At 54.6% G+C, this 12,926-nt stretch overlaps 1 protein-coding gene across 1 annotated transcript; it reads right to left on the bottom strand.

The window, feature by feature from the left end:
• Positions 1–1,568: 1,568 nt before the first annotated feature.
• On the bottom strand, positions 1,569–10,706 carry MAG (myelin associated glycoprotein). The gene is made up of 11 exons (XM_027855515.1): positions 10,652–10,706; positions 10,414–10,500; positions 10,135–10,213; positions 9,485–9,853; positions 7,793–8,089; positions 7,276–7,533; positions 6,544–6,804; positions 5,232–5,519; positions 4,901–4,997; positions 3,296–3,395; positions 1,569–2,167 (listed from the first exon to the last, which is right to left on the bottom strand). The coding sequence occupies exons 3-11, from the start codon at positions 10,178–10,180 to the stop codon at positions 2,003–2,005; spliced, it is 1,881 nt and encodes a 626-aa protein (XP_027711316.1). The 5' UTR covers positions 10,181–10,213; positions 10,414–10,500; positions 10,652–10,706; the 3' UTR covers positions 1,569–2,002.
• Between the last annotated feature and the right edge of the window lie 2,220 nt (positions 10,707–12,926).

The raw sequence follows: 12,926 nt of genomic DNA, 5'->3' as shown, positions 1-12,926 counted from the left end.
GGGGGGGGGGGAAGCTTTGCATCTTATCAATTACTTTACATGGGATGGGGAGCACTTGACTGATTTACCCAATCGAGTCTCACTTTTACATGTGTAAGAGCAATGGGAGGCAGCACAGATGAGGAGGCAAAGGTCCTGGGTTCGAATCTCAGTCTTTCCGGTTTTTACCCATGTGACATTCGAATAATGGACAAATGGCAAATCACCCCACCTTTCTGTGCCTCAGTTTCATCATCTGTAAAATGAAGGGGTTAAGTTAGGGCACCTCTGAGGTCCCTTCCCTCTCTAAATCTGTGATCCTATGAAGAACCCAAGGCCAGAAATAACAAGATTTTTGAGTTAGTTTATTTAAGCAGGCAAGTAAGATGAGAGGCCTCACTGGTGCAGGTGGCAGGGCCTAGACCCCTCAAAACTGAATAAACAGGGAGGCAGGGAAGGACAGGGACAGAGCCACCATGGTCACCACTCAAACCCTCCCCTTTTCCAAGCTCCCCTACTTTTGTTGAGAGTGCTACCCTTCTTCCAGTTTCCCAGGCATTCAACCGAGGCATTATCCTCAGCTCCGAGTATGCAATCACTTCCTAAATCACACTGTTTCTATCTATACCGCACCACGCCTCCCATCACACAGCCGCCATGTTAGTTCAGGCCCTCGTCAGCTCTGGCCTAGATGATTGCAATAGCTTCTGCATTGGTCTCCTGGCTTCCAGCCCCTTCCCCAGTCCAGCTGCTCCTCCGTGTGGCCACCCAAGTAATTTTCCTTAAAATGAAGATCTGACCATATGACTCCCCTTCTCCATCAACTCCAGCGGCTTCCTATCACTTAAGATAAAATATAAAGCCCTATACTACATGGCCCCCACCTACCTTGCCCGATCCAATCGGCCTCTCCTCTCTTCCTCACACAGGACACCATTGCCTGTCCCTGTGCCTTTGCTCTAGCCATACCACCTGCCTGGAATGCCCTCCCTTCTCACCTCTACCTCCATGCAATCCCTCTCTTCTTCTGAGATGCTACTTAAGCAACACCATCTACATGAGGCCATGCAGACAATCCCGGGGAACTTTAGACAAATCTTTCCCTTCTCTCTAAAAGGAGGGGGTCAGACTGGCTGAAGTCTCTTCTGGTTGTGAAGGGCAACAGGGTGGAAGAGGAAAAGGAGGGTGACGAGGAAGGACTCTGGGTTCCTTCATCTGGATCCTCTCAGACCCTGGTAAGTCTGTCTCCATAACTTCATTCCCACCCCTTGAGAACATAACTTCCTAAGTGTTTATCAGCATCTTTGTGGTGCTCCTGTGCTCTGGCACATAGTAGGTACTTGATCTGTGCTTGTTGATTGATTGGGCCAGGCCCAATGTGTTTAGGAGGCGCTAATTCCATGCCCATCTCAGTGCTGAGTGTCTTATATTATCTTCCCCCACCTCTGCCCCCTCAAGCCCAGGAACTCCTCAAGGGCAGGGTCAAGAAGCCTCCGGATTGTGGGTACCACTAATCTCTTCTTTATTTGGATTTCCACCTCCCCCGATACCAGATTCTGCCACCCTCAACGCTGATGGCCCCGGTTGGCCGTAGCCCTTTCCCCAAGCCTGTGGGAAAGGGTGAAAATCATGGAAACTAGCGCAAAAAGGTGGCCTCAAGGACATTTATTGAGTGTTGCTTCTGTACAGACCCTGGGGCCACATCAGAGAAAGGAAGGGGGCGGGGTTCCAATAAATAACAGAGACAGAAACTCCCCTCTCGACTGATGAACAAGGTAGATGGAGGTTAGAGGGGAGCCATGATGCGGGGAGGGAGAGGGCAGAACCAGGATCTGGGAGAAGGGTGGGGGTAGGGGGAGGCGAGACCACGAGGTCCCCTTCCTCCCTCTGCTCCCCTCCCTTCGCCCGAAGAGGAAGGGGAGCTAGAAGCCAGCCCTAGAAACCACACGTGGCTGTGGTGGGGAGAGATTCTGGGGGAGGGGGTCCCGAGGGCAGGGTGAGAGGCAGGCAGCCCCTTGGGCCCTCACTTGACCCTGATCTCTGCGTACTCAGCCAGTTCCTCGGTTAGGGTGTAGCTGTCCTTGGTGGGGCGCTTCCCCAGGTCCACGTGGGAGTAGCCGAGGTCCAGCTCAGGGGGCTCCGCCCGAAGGCCCAGCAGCCTCCTCTCGGAGCCCAGGCGCCTCTCGCTCTAGAGGGGGTGACCATAAGTTACAGGGAGTCTTCCCTTCACCTCCAGCGCCGGGCTTTCGCCCAGGTTACCCAGAGCTGGCGGGATTTCTTCTCATCTCAATCACTTCCTGTTGCTCTGAGTCAAACCCAGATTCTCCAGCCCCCCATCCCCTGCCCGCTGAGCCTCACTTCCTCTTATTCCTCAAAGTGTCGCCTGGGCTGTGCTGGTTTAGGGCCCAGCCCCCACAGCTTTTCTGGCCCCTCAACAACTCCCTCACCTCTCTGCTAGCTCCCAACCCTGCCCCACTCCCCCTCTTCCAGCAAGCCTTCCCTGATTCAACCCACTGCCTCTGGATCCTCCCTCAACAACTGCATTGTCCTCAGCACCGGGCAGCTTTGCCTGGCCTTTCCCTACCCGAGTCCTGCCTGGGAGGGGCGGGGGTGACTCCCTTATGTGGGGACAATGGCTCCCCCCTTCCTTCACAGCCCCCCTCCATCCTTTCACAGCCTTATACATAGGGGGTGCTTAGGACATTGTGATGCCTGACAATGAGGCCTGAGAGCTCCAACAGAGACAAAGACGGTAGTGAGAAGCTGCAGCTAGACAGAGGAGAACAGGGCGGCTTGTGTCCAGCTCCCTACCCCTCCCTCTCTCCCTCCCTCCTTTTCCCTCCAGGCGGGGCTAGGCTTCATCGTTAGGAATCTGAAAACTCCGGAGACACATGCACCCACTCACACACATAGACCCCGGGACCCCCAAAGGGTCCCAGAAACGGAGACACTGAGGCCACAGGCAACCTACCTGGGGCGCTCAGTGACTTTCCAGGGTAGAGACCTCTTTGGACTATTAGAGAAGGAAACGGAGTCACAGTCCAGGGAGACTAGGGGACAATAGACATCCCCCTCCCCCTGCCCCATGAGCACAACCCAGGCTCCGTCCCCTGCTCCCCTCGACATGCAGCCATTTGGCCCATCAGACACCAACACGCCCCAGGCCTCCTGTTTGCCATCTCCCACTCTCCCTCCTCCCCCAGCAGAAGCCAGAGCCCCCTTGTCCTCGACCCTACACAGGTCGGCAATCTAGTGCCTGACTTCCCCTGTCACCCCCTATGCCTCTCCCCCGTGTCTGTTACTCCCGGGTCCTCACCTCGGATTTCTCAGGCACCCCTGGGATGCGGAAGTCGCTGCTGAACAGAACAGGGGGATTCTCCCCACCTGCAAAGCTGGGGCTCTCCGTCGTATTCTTCCTAGGAGGACAGCACCCGTCAGGCCCATAGGGAACCCCAGGCTGTCCAGCCCCTACCCCTCTAGCCACGTTCTAGTCCCCACACCTGTTCCCAGAGCTATAACTAGAAAGATTTTTATCTGGGGCAAAAACAGTTGGTGGAGGTACGTGAATGTAGTCACTCGAGTTCAAGGGCTGGGGTAGGGTGAGGTAGGCCCTGTGAGAAAGGGCATCACGGCAATAGCACCCTTGGTGAGGTTGTGGGGTGTCGGGGTGCTCTGCAGCAACTGGGCCTGGGTCGGGAGGGGGAGACGGGACCATGAAACAAGAAGCAGTGGTGTTGGGGTCATCTGGGGAGGAAGCACACCTTCCTGCCCCATCGGTGTCCTGGGACAAAATCTCCTATCAGTTACAGCTCTGCAGATCATTTGTCCTCTCCTGAATCGAGGCCGTTCAATTTGCAGGAAATAGACTCCCTTTTCTAGCCTCCCATCCCCAGGACTTCTGGGACCAAGTGAGCTCTCGGTTCCGGCTTAGAGTGGGAGTATCGGTGTGAATTCCCTCTGGTCATTTCCCTGGACCCTAGACTGCCTTAGGCCATCCTCCCTTTCCCCCTGGTGGTAAGTAATGAGAACAAGCAAATTGCTCTATCCCCTTAGCTCCAGACGTCATGAGGAAGAGAAAGAGGCTGGCCATCAAACGCTCCACCCATCTGAGCTCCTTCCCAACCCATTTTCAGGGCCTGGCCTGATTCACAAGCCCTGGTGATCTGGAACTGATATCCAGTAAAAGCCCCAAGGAAGTAGATGGGGTTTGAACTTGGACAATCACTTTGTTAGGACAGGATTGCAGATGTCAAGGCTCCAATCAGGAAGCAAGAAGCTTTTCTTGGGCCCTTTCCCTAACTTCCTCAAAACCAACGGCAAATGTAAACAGCCTGAGGTTAGAAACAGGTTTTGGTTTGTTTTTTTTTTGTTTGTTTGTTTGTTTGTTTTAGGCTAGGGGGTTAATTGAATTGCCCCGGGGTCATACAGCCAATAAGTGTCTGGGGGCGCAATTTGAACTCAGGTCCTGTGCTCTGTCCACTGAGCCACCTAACTGCCTCGAGGAACAGGTTTTCATTTTGTCTTTGGGTCCCTCTTGCCCGGCACCTACTTTGATACATAATAAGTGTTTGATACACGTTGTTGAATGGATGCATTCAAGACAGTTTGGGATTTCAGGATGATTTGTGTGACTCTTCCCTCTGTGTTCTATCAATTGAGAGTTCACCGGATTTATTTTGGTTGACCCCATTTGTTTCGGTGCTGACTTCCGAAAGAGGAATTCCTAAGAGCAGTGGCTATATTCCCTACTTTCTCTGCGTCCCTCCCAACAGGCTTGTCCATATAGGGGCCTTAATAAGAACATTACCACCATCACATTAAAGCCAAATACCTTCCATGTCCCCCATGTTCCCCAGCCCCCCCCCCCCAAGCCACCTCCACCCTGCCCAGGACAGGAGCCCCCTGGCCCCAGCACTCTCACTTCCTGCGCGTCTGGGTGATGTAGCAGACTATGGCAATGAGGATGGCAAAGGCGACCACTGCTCCCACCGGCCCAATTTTTGCCCACATCAGTCGGTCTATAGCCAGGAGAGAAGCAAACAGCCACGAGGCCCATCAGAGAGTAAAGGGGAAGGAATGGTGCAGGGAAGGTGTAGGTAGGAAGGGGCACAAGGGCCCAATGAGCGGGACAGGGGAAGGGGGGGAAGGAGGAAGCCTGGGTCCTGGACGAGGTGTGTATCCCCTCGTGGATAAGGGACCAGCTGGGGAAGCCTCCCTCTGCCTCCCACCAGCGCCCAATCTAGCTCACTCACTGGCTCCCTGGAAGGGCAGCTCAAGGCTCTTGGTGCCATAGAGATTCCGAGCCGAGCAAACGACTCGGGGTGGGGCTTGCACCTGCCCCCGAAGGGTGAGGATGCTGGTGAGCACCAGCCCCGTCCGCTCAGAGTACACGAATTCCCGCTCCGTCTCATTGACCGTCACATTTCGGGCCGGTAACTCGAAGGCCACTGCAGGCTCTGGGTTGGACTTGACCACACAGACGCACTGCACCGTGTCCCTCACTGCCGCACAGTGGGACTCCAGGAGGATGACAGGGGTAACTGCAAAAGTGGGTGCGGTAGCGCTGCTTACCCTGCTCCCCCTTCTCTGAAAAGCCAGACCCTAACAGCAGCCCCCTCCCAAAAGCGGCCTGTCCCTAACTTCCTGAGCGTCTCCACTCGCTCCACCCCAGCCTCGCCTGGCCAGGCCACCAAGATTCGTCTTCCTAACACGCAAGGCTGACTCGATTTCCTCTCCTGCTAAAGAGTCCCCATTGTCTACAGGAAAAAGTCACAGAATCTTAGAACTAGAAAGTGCTGGACCTTCGAGGTCATCAGAACCAACTCCTCCATTTTACGTATGGAAAAAACTGGGGCTCAGAGAAGTCCAAACTGTGCTTCACATGTACTCGGTGATACGGCCTCAACCTGAACAGATCGGCCTAAAGTCAGGACAAATGTGAGCTCTCTGTGCTGATTCGCAAGGGGCTTGCTTTACTTTGGGGATGTATTAACTCCCCTGCTCTAGAAGCTTCTGCAGCTCCCCATTGCCTTCAGGATAAAAATGTGTAATGCTCAGCTGAGCATTTAAAGCCATTTGACTCCTGGTTGCCTTTTCACGCTTACTCCACAAATCCCACCCCTATATCTTATACAGGCTGGAATGCCCTCACTCCTAAACTCCAGACCCATGTCAGGTACCACTTCCTCCAGGAAGCCTCCTCTGATTCCTCTAGTTGTTAGTACTCTCCCTCCATATGGTATTTTATTTACTTTTCAGTATAAACACTGCATCTGTACCACTCCAACCCCTCACCCCTCACCACGGTACAACGTAAGGTGCTTGAGGACAGGGGCTGTTTTTTTTTTTTTTTCATTTTGGCTCTGCATTCCCACACTGGTGCTTAACAAATGCTGTGTGGAGGGAACTGGATTCACATAAGACCCCTCTCCCTGAGTTCCCCATGACAGACCCATGAGATTAGAGGAGCCCTGGATTCTAGGATCAACCGCTAACCAGGCACCGTCCCCAGGCGATGGGGAGACCGACAGTGCCGGGGGGAGCAGAACGGGAGAGATGACTCACACTCCACGGAGATGTTGAAGACACTGGCCCTTTGGCCATACTGGTTCTCAGCCACACACCAGTATTCACCGTCATCCTCAGCGGTGACAGCTGGCAGCTCCAGCAGCAGCTGGCTCTCGTAAATGACCGTGGCCAGAATCTGCTTCTCCTTGAAGATGGTGAGGATGGGGTCTGGATTGCTCTGCGTGGAGCAGAGGATGGACACGGCTTCACCCTCCACAGCTACCATGGTCCCATTCACAGAAGGTTTCCAGGGAGCATCTGAGAGTGGTGGAGGAGTGTGGGACAGGAGAGCAGGAGGAGAGCCCAGGAGCTGGGATTCTGCCCCAACTGCATCCTCCACACACACACACACACACACACACACACTACCACCCTGTGCTGGGAATCAGAAACCCAGCTCTAACTTGGTCCAGATCCCAAATGCTAACTTAATGCCTAATTTTAGGATAACCACAAACCTAGCCTGATATTCAAACACCTGTCCCATAATACTAGTTCTGTCCCCAGGCCCTGATGTTTCTGACCATTGTCATTTAGCTCCAACTCATCCCCAGCCTCATCCTTTAATTTCCTTAGAAAACCTCCGAGCTGCTAAGGGAGGAGTCTGTCCCTGACCCTCCCCCAGATATGAACCTGTCGGTTTGCCCGGCCCTCTTCTCTTTTTATCTCCTGGCCCCGAATCCCTATCCCCAGGGAGAGCGGGTTTGGAGTCCAGGAGAGGGGACTCACACATGACGCTGAGTCCCACGGTGTGGTTGTCCTGCCCGTAGGCATTCTCTGCCAAGCAGGCATAGATGCCGTCCTCTTCAGGCGTCAGGTCCTCCAGCTCTAGGGCCAGGCTCCTGGCCACAGCCTCTCTGAGCACAGCCCCGTCCCTCATCCAGGTCAGCAGAGACATTGGGTTACTGTCCGCCCCACAGAGCAAGGTCACCTGGGACCCCTCAATGGCCTCCACGGAAGTATTCATCTCCACGATTAAAGGAGGGTCTGAGAGCAGAGACAGACACCGAGAAGTTTCAGGACACTCAGGCACTTTCCTTGCCTCACTTCCCTCCCAGGACCCAGACATCTGATCTGTAAATCCCACCATTACTCTCCCAGACCCCTGGGATCTTCACCCCTCTCCCCCAGGGCCCAGGACTTCACGGAAAAGTTTCCACTTCCCTCTTCAGACTCTGATCCCTCAGGACCCCTTAAGGCCCAGAGGTCTGCCCACCCCACCTCCAGGGGCTGTACCCATGCTCACATTTCACATCCAGGCTGGCGTAGCCCTCATATTGGAAGGTGGTGTTGGGGAAGGTGACCTGGCAGCCAAGCCGGTGCCCGTTGGCCTCCCGAGTGGGCACAAAGTGCAGCAGGGATGCCTGCACCCAGGTGCCCCCATCCTCCCGCATTCTGCCCAGCACAGCCGGAGCCCCCAGACCCTCATGGCCCAGCCAGCTCAGCGTCGGGTGCAGCTCAGGGCAGTTGTCGGGCACCATGCAGCCGATCTCCACTTCTGTGCCTGCCACAACTTCAGGGGGCACCACAATACTGGGGGTATCTGCCAAGTAATAGAGGCACCCATAACTTTTCTCCTGCTGTCCTGACAAGTGTCCCAAGACGTTCTTCTTCCTTCTCTTTCCTCATTCATACACCTACCCTTCCCTAAGAACCACCACGCCCTTCTGCACTGACCCTTTACTTAAGTAACATAGCATTCCCATTCTCTGTCCATCTCTTTCTTGATTCAGTGTTTCCTCCACTCTGTCCTGGATGCAGATTGTATTTGTGTTGGTTTGTCTGTCTTAGACTAGAAGCTAATGGCCTCCTTCATGCCTACCACCGCAGAGCAGGGACGTATCTGTGTAATTCCCTCTCTTTCGTGTAATTGGACTCTTGGTCTAGAGTCTTGGAAATCTAATGAAGAACGTGGGTCTCAAAGGAATCTTATGGGACCTCTGGGAAAGCAACAGTTTGGAGTAATGGATCTAAGGGTGGATCTCAGCTTGGCCAGTTCAACATCTCTTCCCCTCCCCGACCCTCTACTCTTTTTTGAGATTCTGGGATTGAGGCTAGTAAGTGGTCTGAGTCTGGGGAGTTGGGTCGGGGTAGATGAAAGGGGGCCAGGAATGGACTCCTGTAGGTGGGAACAGAAAAGGAGCATGGATAGAGCTCTGATCCTAGAGGCAGGAAGCCCTGCCTTTAAATCCCATCTTTTTTTTTTTTTTTTTAATAAATAAATAAATAAATCCCATCTTCATTCTTCCTAGCTGAGGACCAGCTGAGCCCCCCTCCCCGTCTGGTTTTCATTATTCCTGACCCCCTTTAGAAGGGAGATCCTTAAGGAAAGGGTCTAGTCCTGGCCTTTCTTTGTATCCTTAGCGCTTAACACTGTGTTTGGCACACCATAAGCACTTAATTGATGCTCATTGACCGACTGACCGGCTTTCTTCACCAACACAATCCCCCGCTACTGGAGATTTCTTTGGGTCTAATTTCACATGACCCCAGCCCGGTGTAGCGGGAATTGCACAGACTGGTCCTTCTCTACAGTCTAAGACAGACACTTTGATGTAGGTATGTAAGGGGTAAGTCCCTTCAGCCTGTTGAGAGGAATCAGAATAGCATCTGTCTCCAAAGCCTGGGGTGAGGGCTTGGGCAACTGTAAAGCGCCACAGATATGCTAGTTATTACTATTAGTTACTCTCTTGGATCGACCAAGCCTTTTGTGGTTAGGAGTGACAGGAAGTCACTGTGGGTAGAATTTTGGAACTTAGAGGAAGCTTAGGGATCATGGGAATGTGATCATTCCATCTCTTGGGCCTCCACTGATCCAAATAGACCCCTTATCTCCCTCCATCTTCCTACAAGGACTCAGAATTTCCTCCCTCCCCCAAGCCCCCAAGACTCAGCTGACCAATGCCTTCAGACACATGCACCGGCGTGGGTTACTCACTGATGATGTCCAGTGTGCTGTGCTCAGAGAAAGTATACTGATTGTAACCTCCCAGGTCTGCTCGAAAGTAGTACTTGCCCCCGAGCTCGGGGCTGAGGTTTGTGAGCTGCACGGTGCAGTTTCGGAGACCCAGGTCCCCAAGGAGCCGGCTTCGACCCTGGAAGCTCTCATGGACAACGTGGGTCCGGGATTTGAAGACCACCGGAGGGTAGTTCTTGGGGTAGGGGCTGTTGAAGTACCAGACGCCGTGGACCACAGCAGGCCGCAGCTCATCAGGAAAATCAAATCGGCACGGGATGGAGACACAAGTCCTCTCGAAGGCCGAGATGGATGAGGGCATCCAGGCTCCCCACTGACCACCCCTTGAGGCTTCAGGGAGGAAGGAAAGCCAGGCTGGAGACCGATCCAGTCCCAGATCTTCCCTTCCGAGGACTCAGGCAGCCTTACCCTGGGTCTGTGCTCGTGCACACACACACACTCTCACACTCACACACACACACACATTCACATACGCATCTCAGCCCTGCTCTTCTTCAGGGACCTAGCTGTCTGCCGCGCCCCCCTCCCCCTCCATTCCATCCCTACCCCCACCCCCAGGGTTCAAGACCCTAAGGCAGCTAGTCATCCCCTTCCCCTTTACCTGCATTTACCTGCAATCATAATCCAAAACAGAGGCAATGCAGTGAGGTACCTCATGGTGCTCCCCAGGAAGAACTGGGAGGGCAGCAGCTGGGGATTAGAGAGGAAAGGGTTAAAGGCAGGTGTGCCCGGGCTCAAAGGGATCCTTGAAAAGAGCTCCATTCAGTCCAACGAGCATTGATTAAGCCCCTACTGTATACGAGGCCCTGGGCACAGTGTCGCAGATACAGAAATAGGAGAGTGGAGGAATCATGGGGGGTGGGGCCGGGGGAGATGGGAAGAAGGCACACCTTGCCTTAGAGATCAGATCTTCTCCGGGTCCTTCGAGTCGATTAAGAATATCCTTTATTCCAACCCGAAGCTGCGAGCCAGCTGACCTGAAATGGAAGTTGGGAAAATGAGGGGGAGAAGCCCAAAGCCATCTGCTCCCCGTCCTCTGTCCCCAAATGACGACCAGTCCAATTGTCACCTCTGCACGCTCCCCTCCCCATCCCCCACCCCCAAGGATGGGACCTGGTGGCCGGCTACCTCTCCCCTGGCCCATAGTATGTGCCTGGACGCCTGGGGCCCCCACACACATTCCCTCATCAGTGCTGGCAACAGCTGGGGCTGTGGCGAGGGGGTGGAAAGAGTTTCCTGCATCATGACAGCACTCGCTCCCCCCCCCCACCTCCCCAAACACCAGGGAGAGTCCTGGGGACACCCCCAGGTGGGAGGGAGAGGGGAGAGGCGACGGCGTGAGGAAGCCAGAGCAGGGGAGACCCTGCAGCTCCGACTGGACGGGAGGGGGCCACGGGGGAGGCAAGAGGGAAGGAGAGCAGCTCCAGTTCTGACTGGGGGGTGTGGGAGCACGGGAGGAGAAGTCCTACAACCCCCGTGGTGGGAGGTGAGGTGGGACCCGGGAGACGCGAGGGAGTGGGGCCCTGGGTCCACGGAGACCATCCCGTCAATGACTCCGTTTCACGAACTTGACATTCCCCAAATGCCGGGAGCATTCCTGCCGCCTTCTGCCTCCCCACGGACCCCGGTGTCCCCACCCCCCAGCTAAGGCCTGGCCCCTGGCCCGGGCACAAAGGAGTGCTGTTCCCTCTGGGGGTTCAGCTACCCCCTCTGCCCCTGGGGGCTTCTGGGATAGGAGGTGTGTGAGAAAGAAAGCACTTCTTCCCCACACCCGGCACTGATGAGTGGAACATGGCTGTTTCCCTGGGGGTAGCAAGTCCCTGGGGTTGGACTTCCTGATGTCCCCTTTCCTAAACTCTGCCATGTCCTATGGTGATAGCATTTGGAGCTGGAAGAGACCCCTTCATTTTACCAAAGAGGAAACTGAGGCACAGAGCTAGTAAGTAATAGAGCCAAAATTCAAACCCACATTCTGTGGTCTTCCCATTATAACTATAACCCCTCTTCCCACCCTTCTTATGTACCCACACACACGTACAGAGACAGACACGTGGAGAGACAGCTCATACACGCACAGACATCCACAGAACGACACAGGAAATATCCCCACTCCAGCCCTTAGCCCGGTGCCTGGAACAGAGGAAACACTCACCCTCCTGGAAACACAGAAAAATAAGCGCAGAGACAGATTCGAAGACACACTCACATGTGCAAATCCCCGAAGACACAGACACAGACACACAGAGACAGAGTTACTCGGACATAGTCATGAGTGGAGGCAGAAACACGTATCCAAGCCCAGGCATCCGAAAACATTCCCCCCACCCCCCCAAGATTCAGACTGGGTCCTGGCCCAAGCATCCCATTGGCTTGTTAGCCCCCATCCCTCAATCCCCCTCAGCTTACTGGGAACCGTTGTTATTCACCAGCTCCCCACCCCCAACCCCTCACCCTCACTCCCAGCCTAATGAATCCAGCCCTGCCCAGCCCCTGCTCCCTTGCCTTCAGGATTCACTGCGCTGACCTCTCTCCTGTCCCCTCAGTTTCAGCCTGTCCACCCATCCAGTTCCCCCTCCCCTGTCTCAGGGTCTAGGCCTTCGAGGACCAGCCCTTCCTCTTCTCCTCCACATACACACACACACACACACACACACACACACACACACACACACACACACACACACATATACACCCAGGGTGCCAGGGGCCGCCTGCCTCCAGCACCCAGCTCCTCCCTGCCCAGGGAAGGGGGGGCACAAAAGGGCCCTTGTCACAGCTGGCGCTCAGGCCGGGCTGCCGGATGCCTAGGTCCTACATGAGTGTAGGGATGTGTGGAGGAGAGGATGGCTTATAGGCTTTTCCTGTTTCTCCCTCGCTCCTCCCCCTCTGGAACCTCATTCCCCAGTGAAATCCTTAGCAGGCTGCAGCCCTCATAGCTGCTCCCAAGGCCAAGGGACCTCTCTGGGCAGAAGCCTCTGTCACCGCCATTCTAAAGAGGTATGGGCGAGAACCTAGCAGTGACTTTATTGGGGAAAAGGAGTACTCATCGCCTGCCATGTTAGCTGCCTTCCCCTGTGAGAGGCTGTGTTGGGGCAGTAGAAAGAACACTGGACCTGGAGTAGAGAAAGACCTGGATTCAGGTCAGACCTGGCTCTTGAACCTCAGTTTCCCCATCTGTAAAATGGAGATCCTTCCCAAGGCTGTTGTTATGAGGAGCAAATGATACTGTGTGTGCGAAGTGCTTTGCAAACCTTGACACACTACGAGAATGTTGACCAGTTTTGTTATCCCCCCTCCAAAGCTGGCTTCCCAACTCAAGCCTTTGAAATGGGGGCCACCGTAGAGGTAATTATCATTGTATGAGGCTCTGGGACTCCAATCCCAGTGGCCAGGATGCCAGGCA

This window comes from Vombatus ursinus, unplaced genomic scaffold (assembly GCF_900497805.2).
Source record: "Vombatus ursinus unplaced genomic scaffold, bare-nosed wombat genome assembly UNPS02010822.1, whole genome shotgun sequence".
NCBI classification, from domain to species: domain Eukaryota; kingdom Metazoa; phylum Chordata; class Mammalia; order Diprotodontia; family Vombatidae; genus Vombatus; species Vombatus ursinus.
The sequence above is the reverse complement of the archived record's forward strand: the minus strand, read 5'-3'. Positions and strand labels throughout refer to the sequence as shown.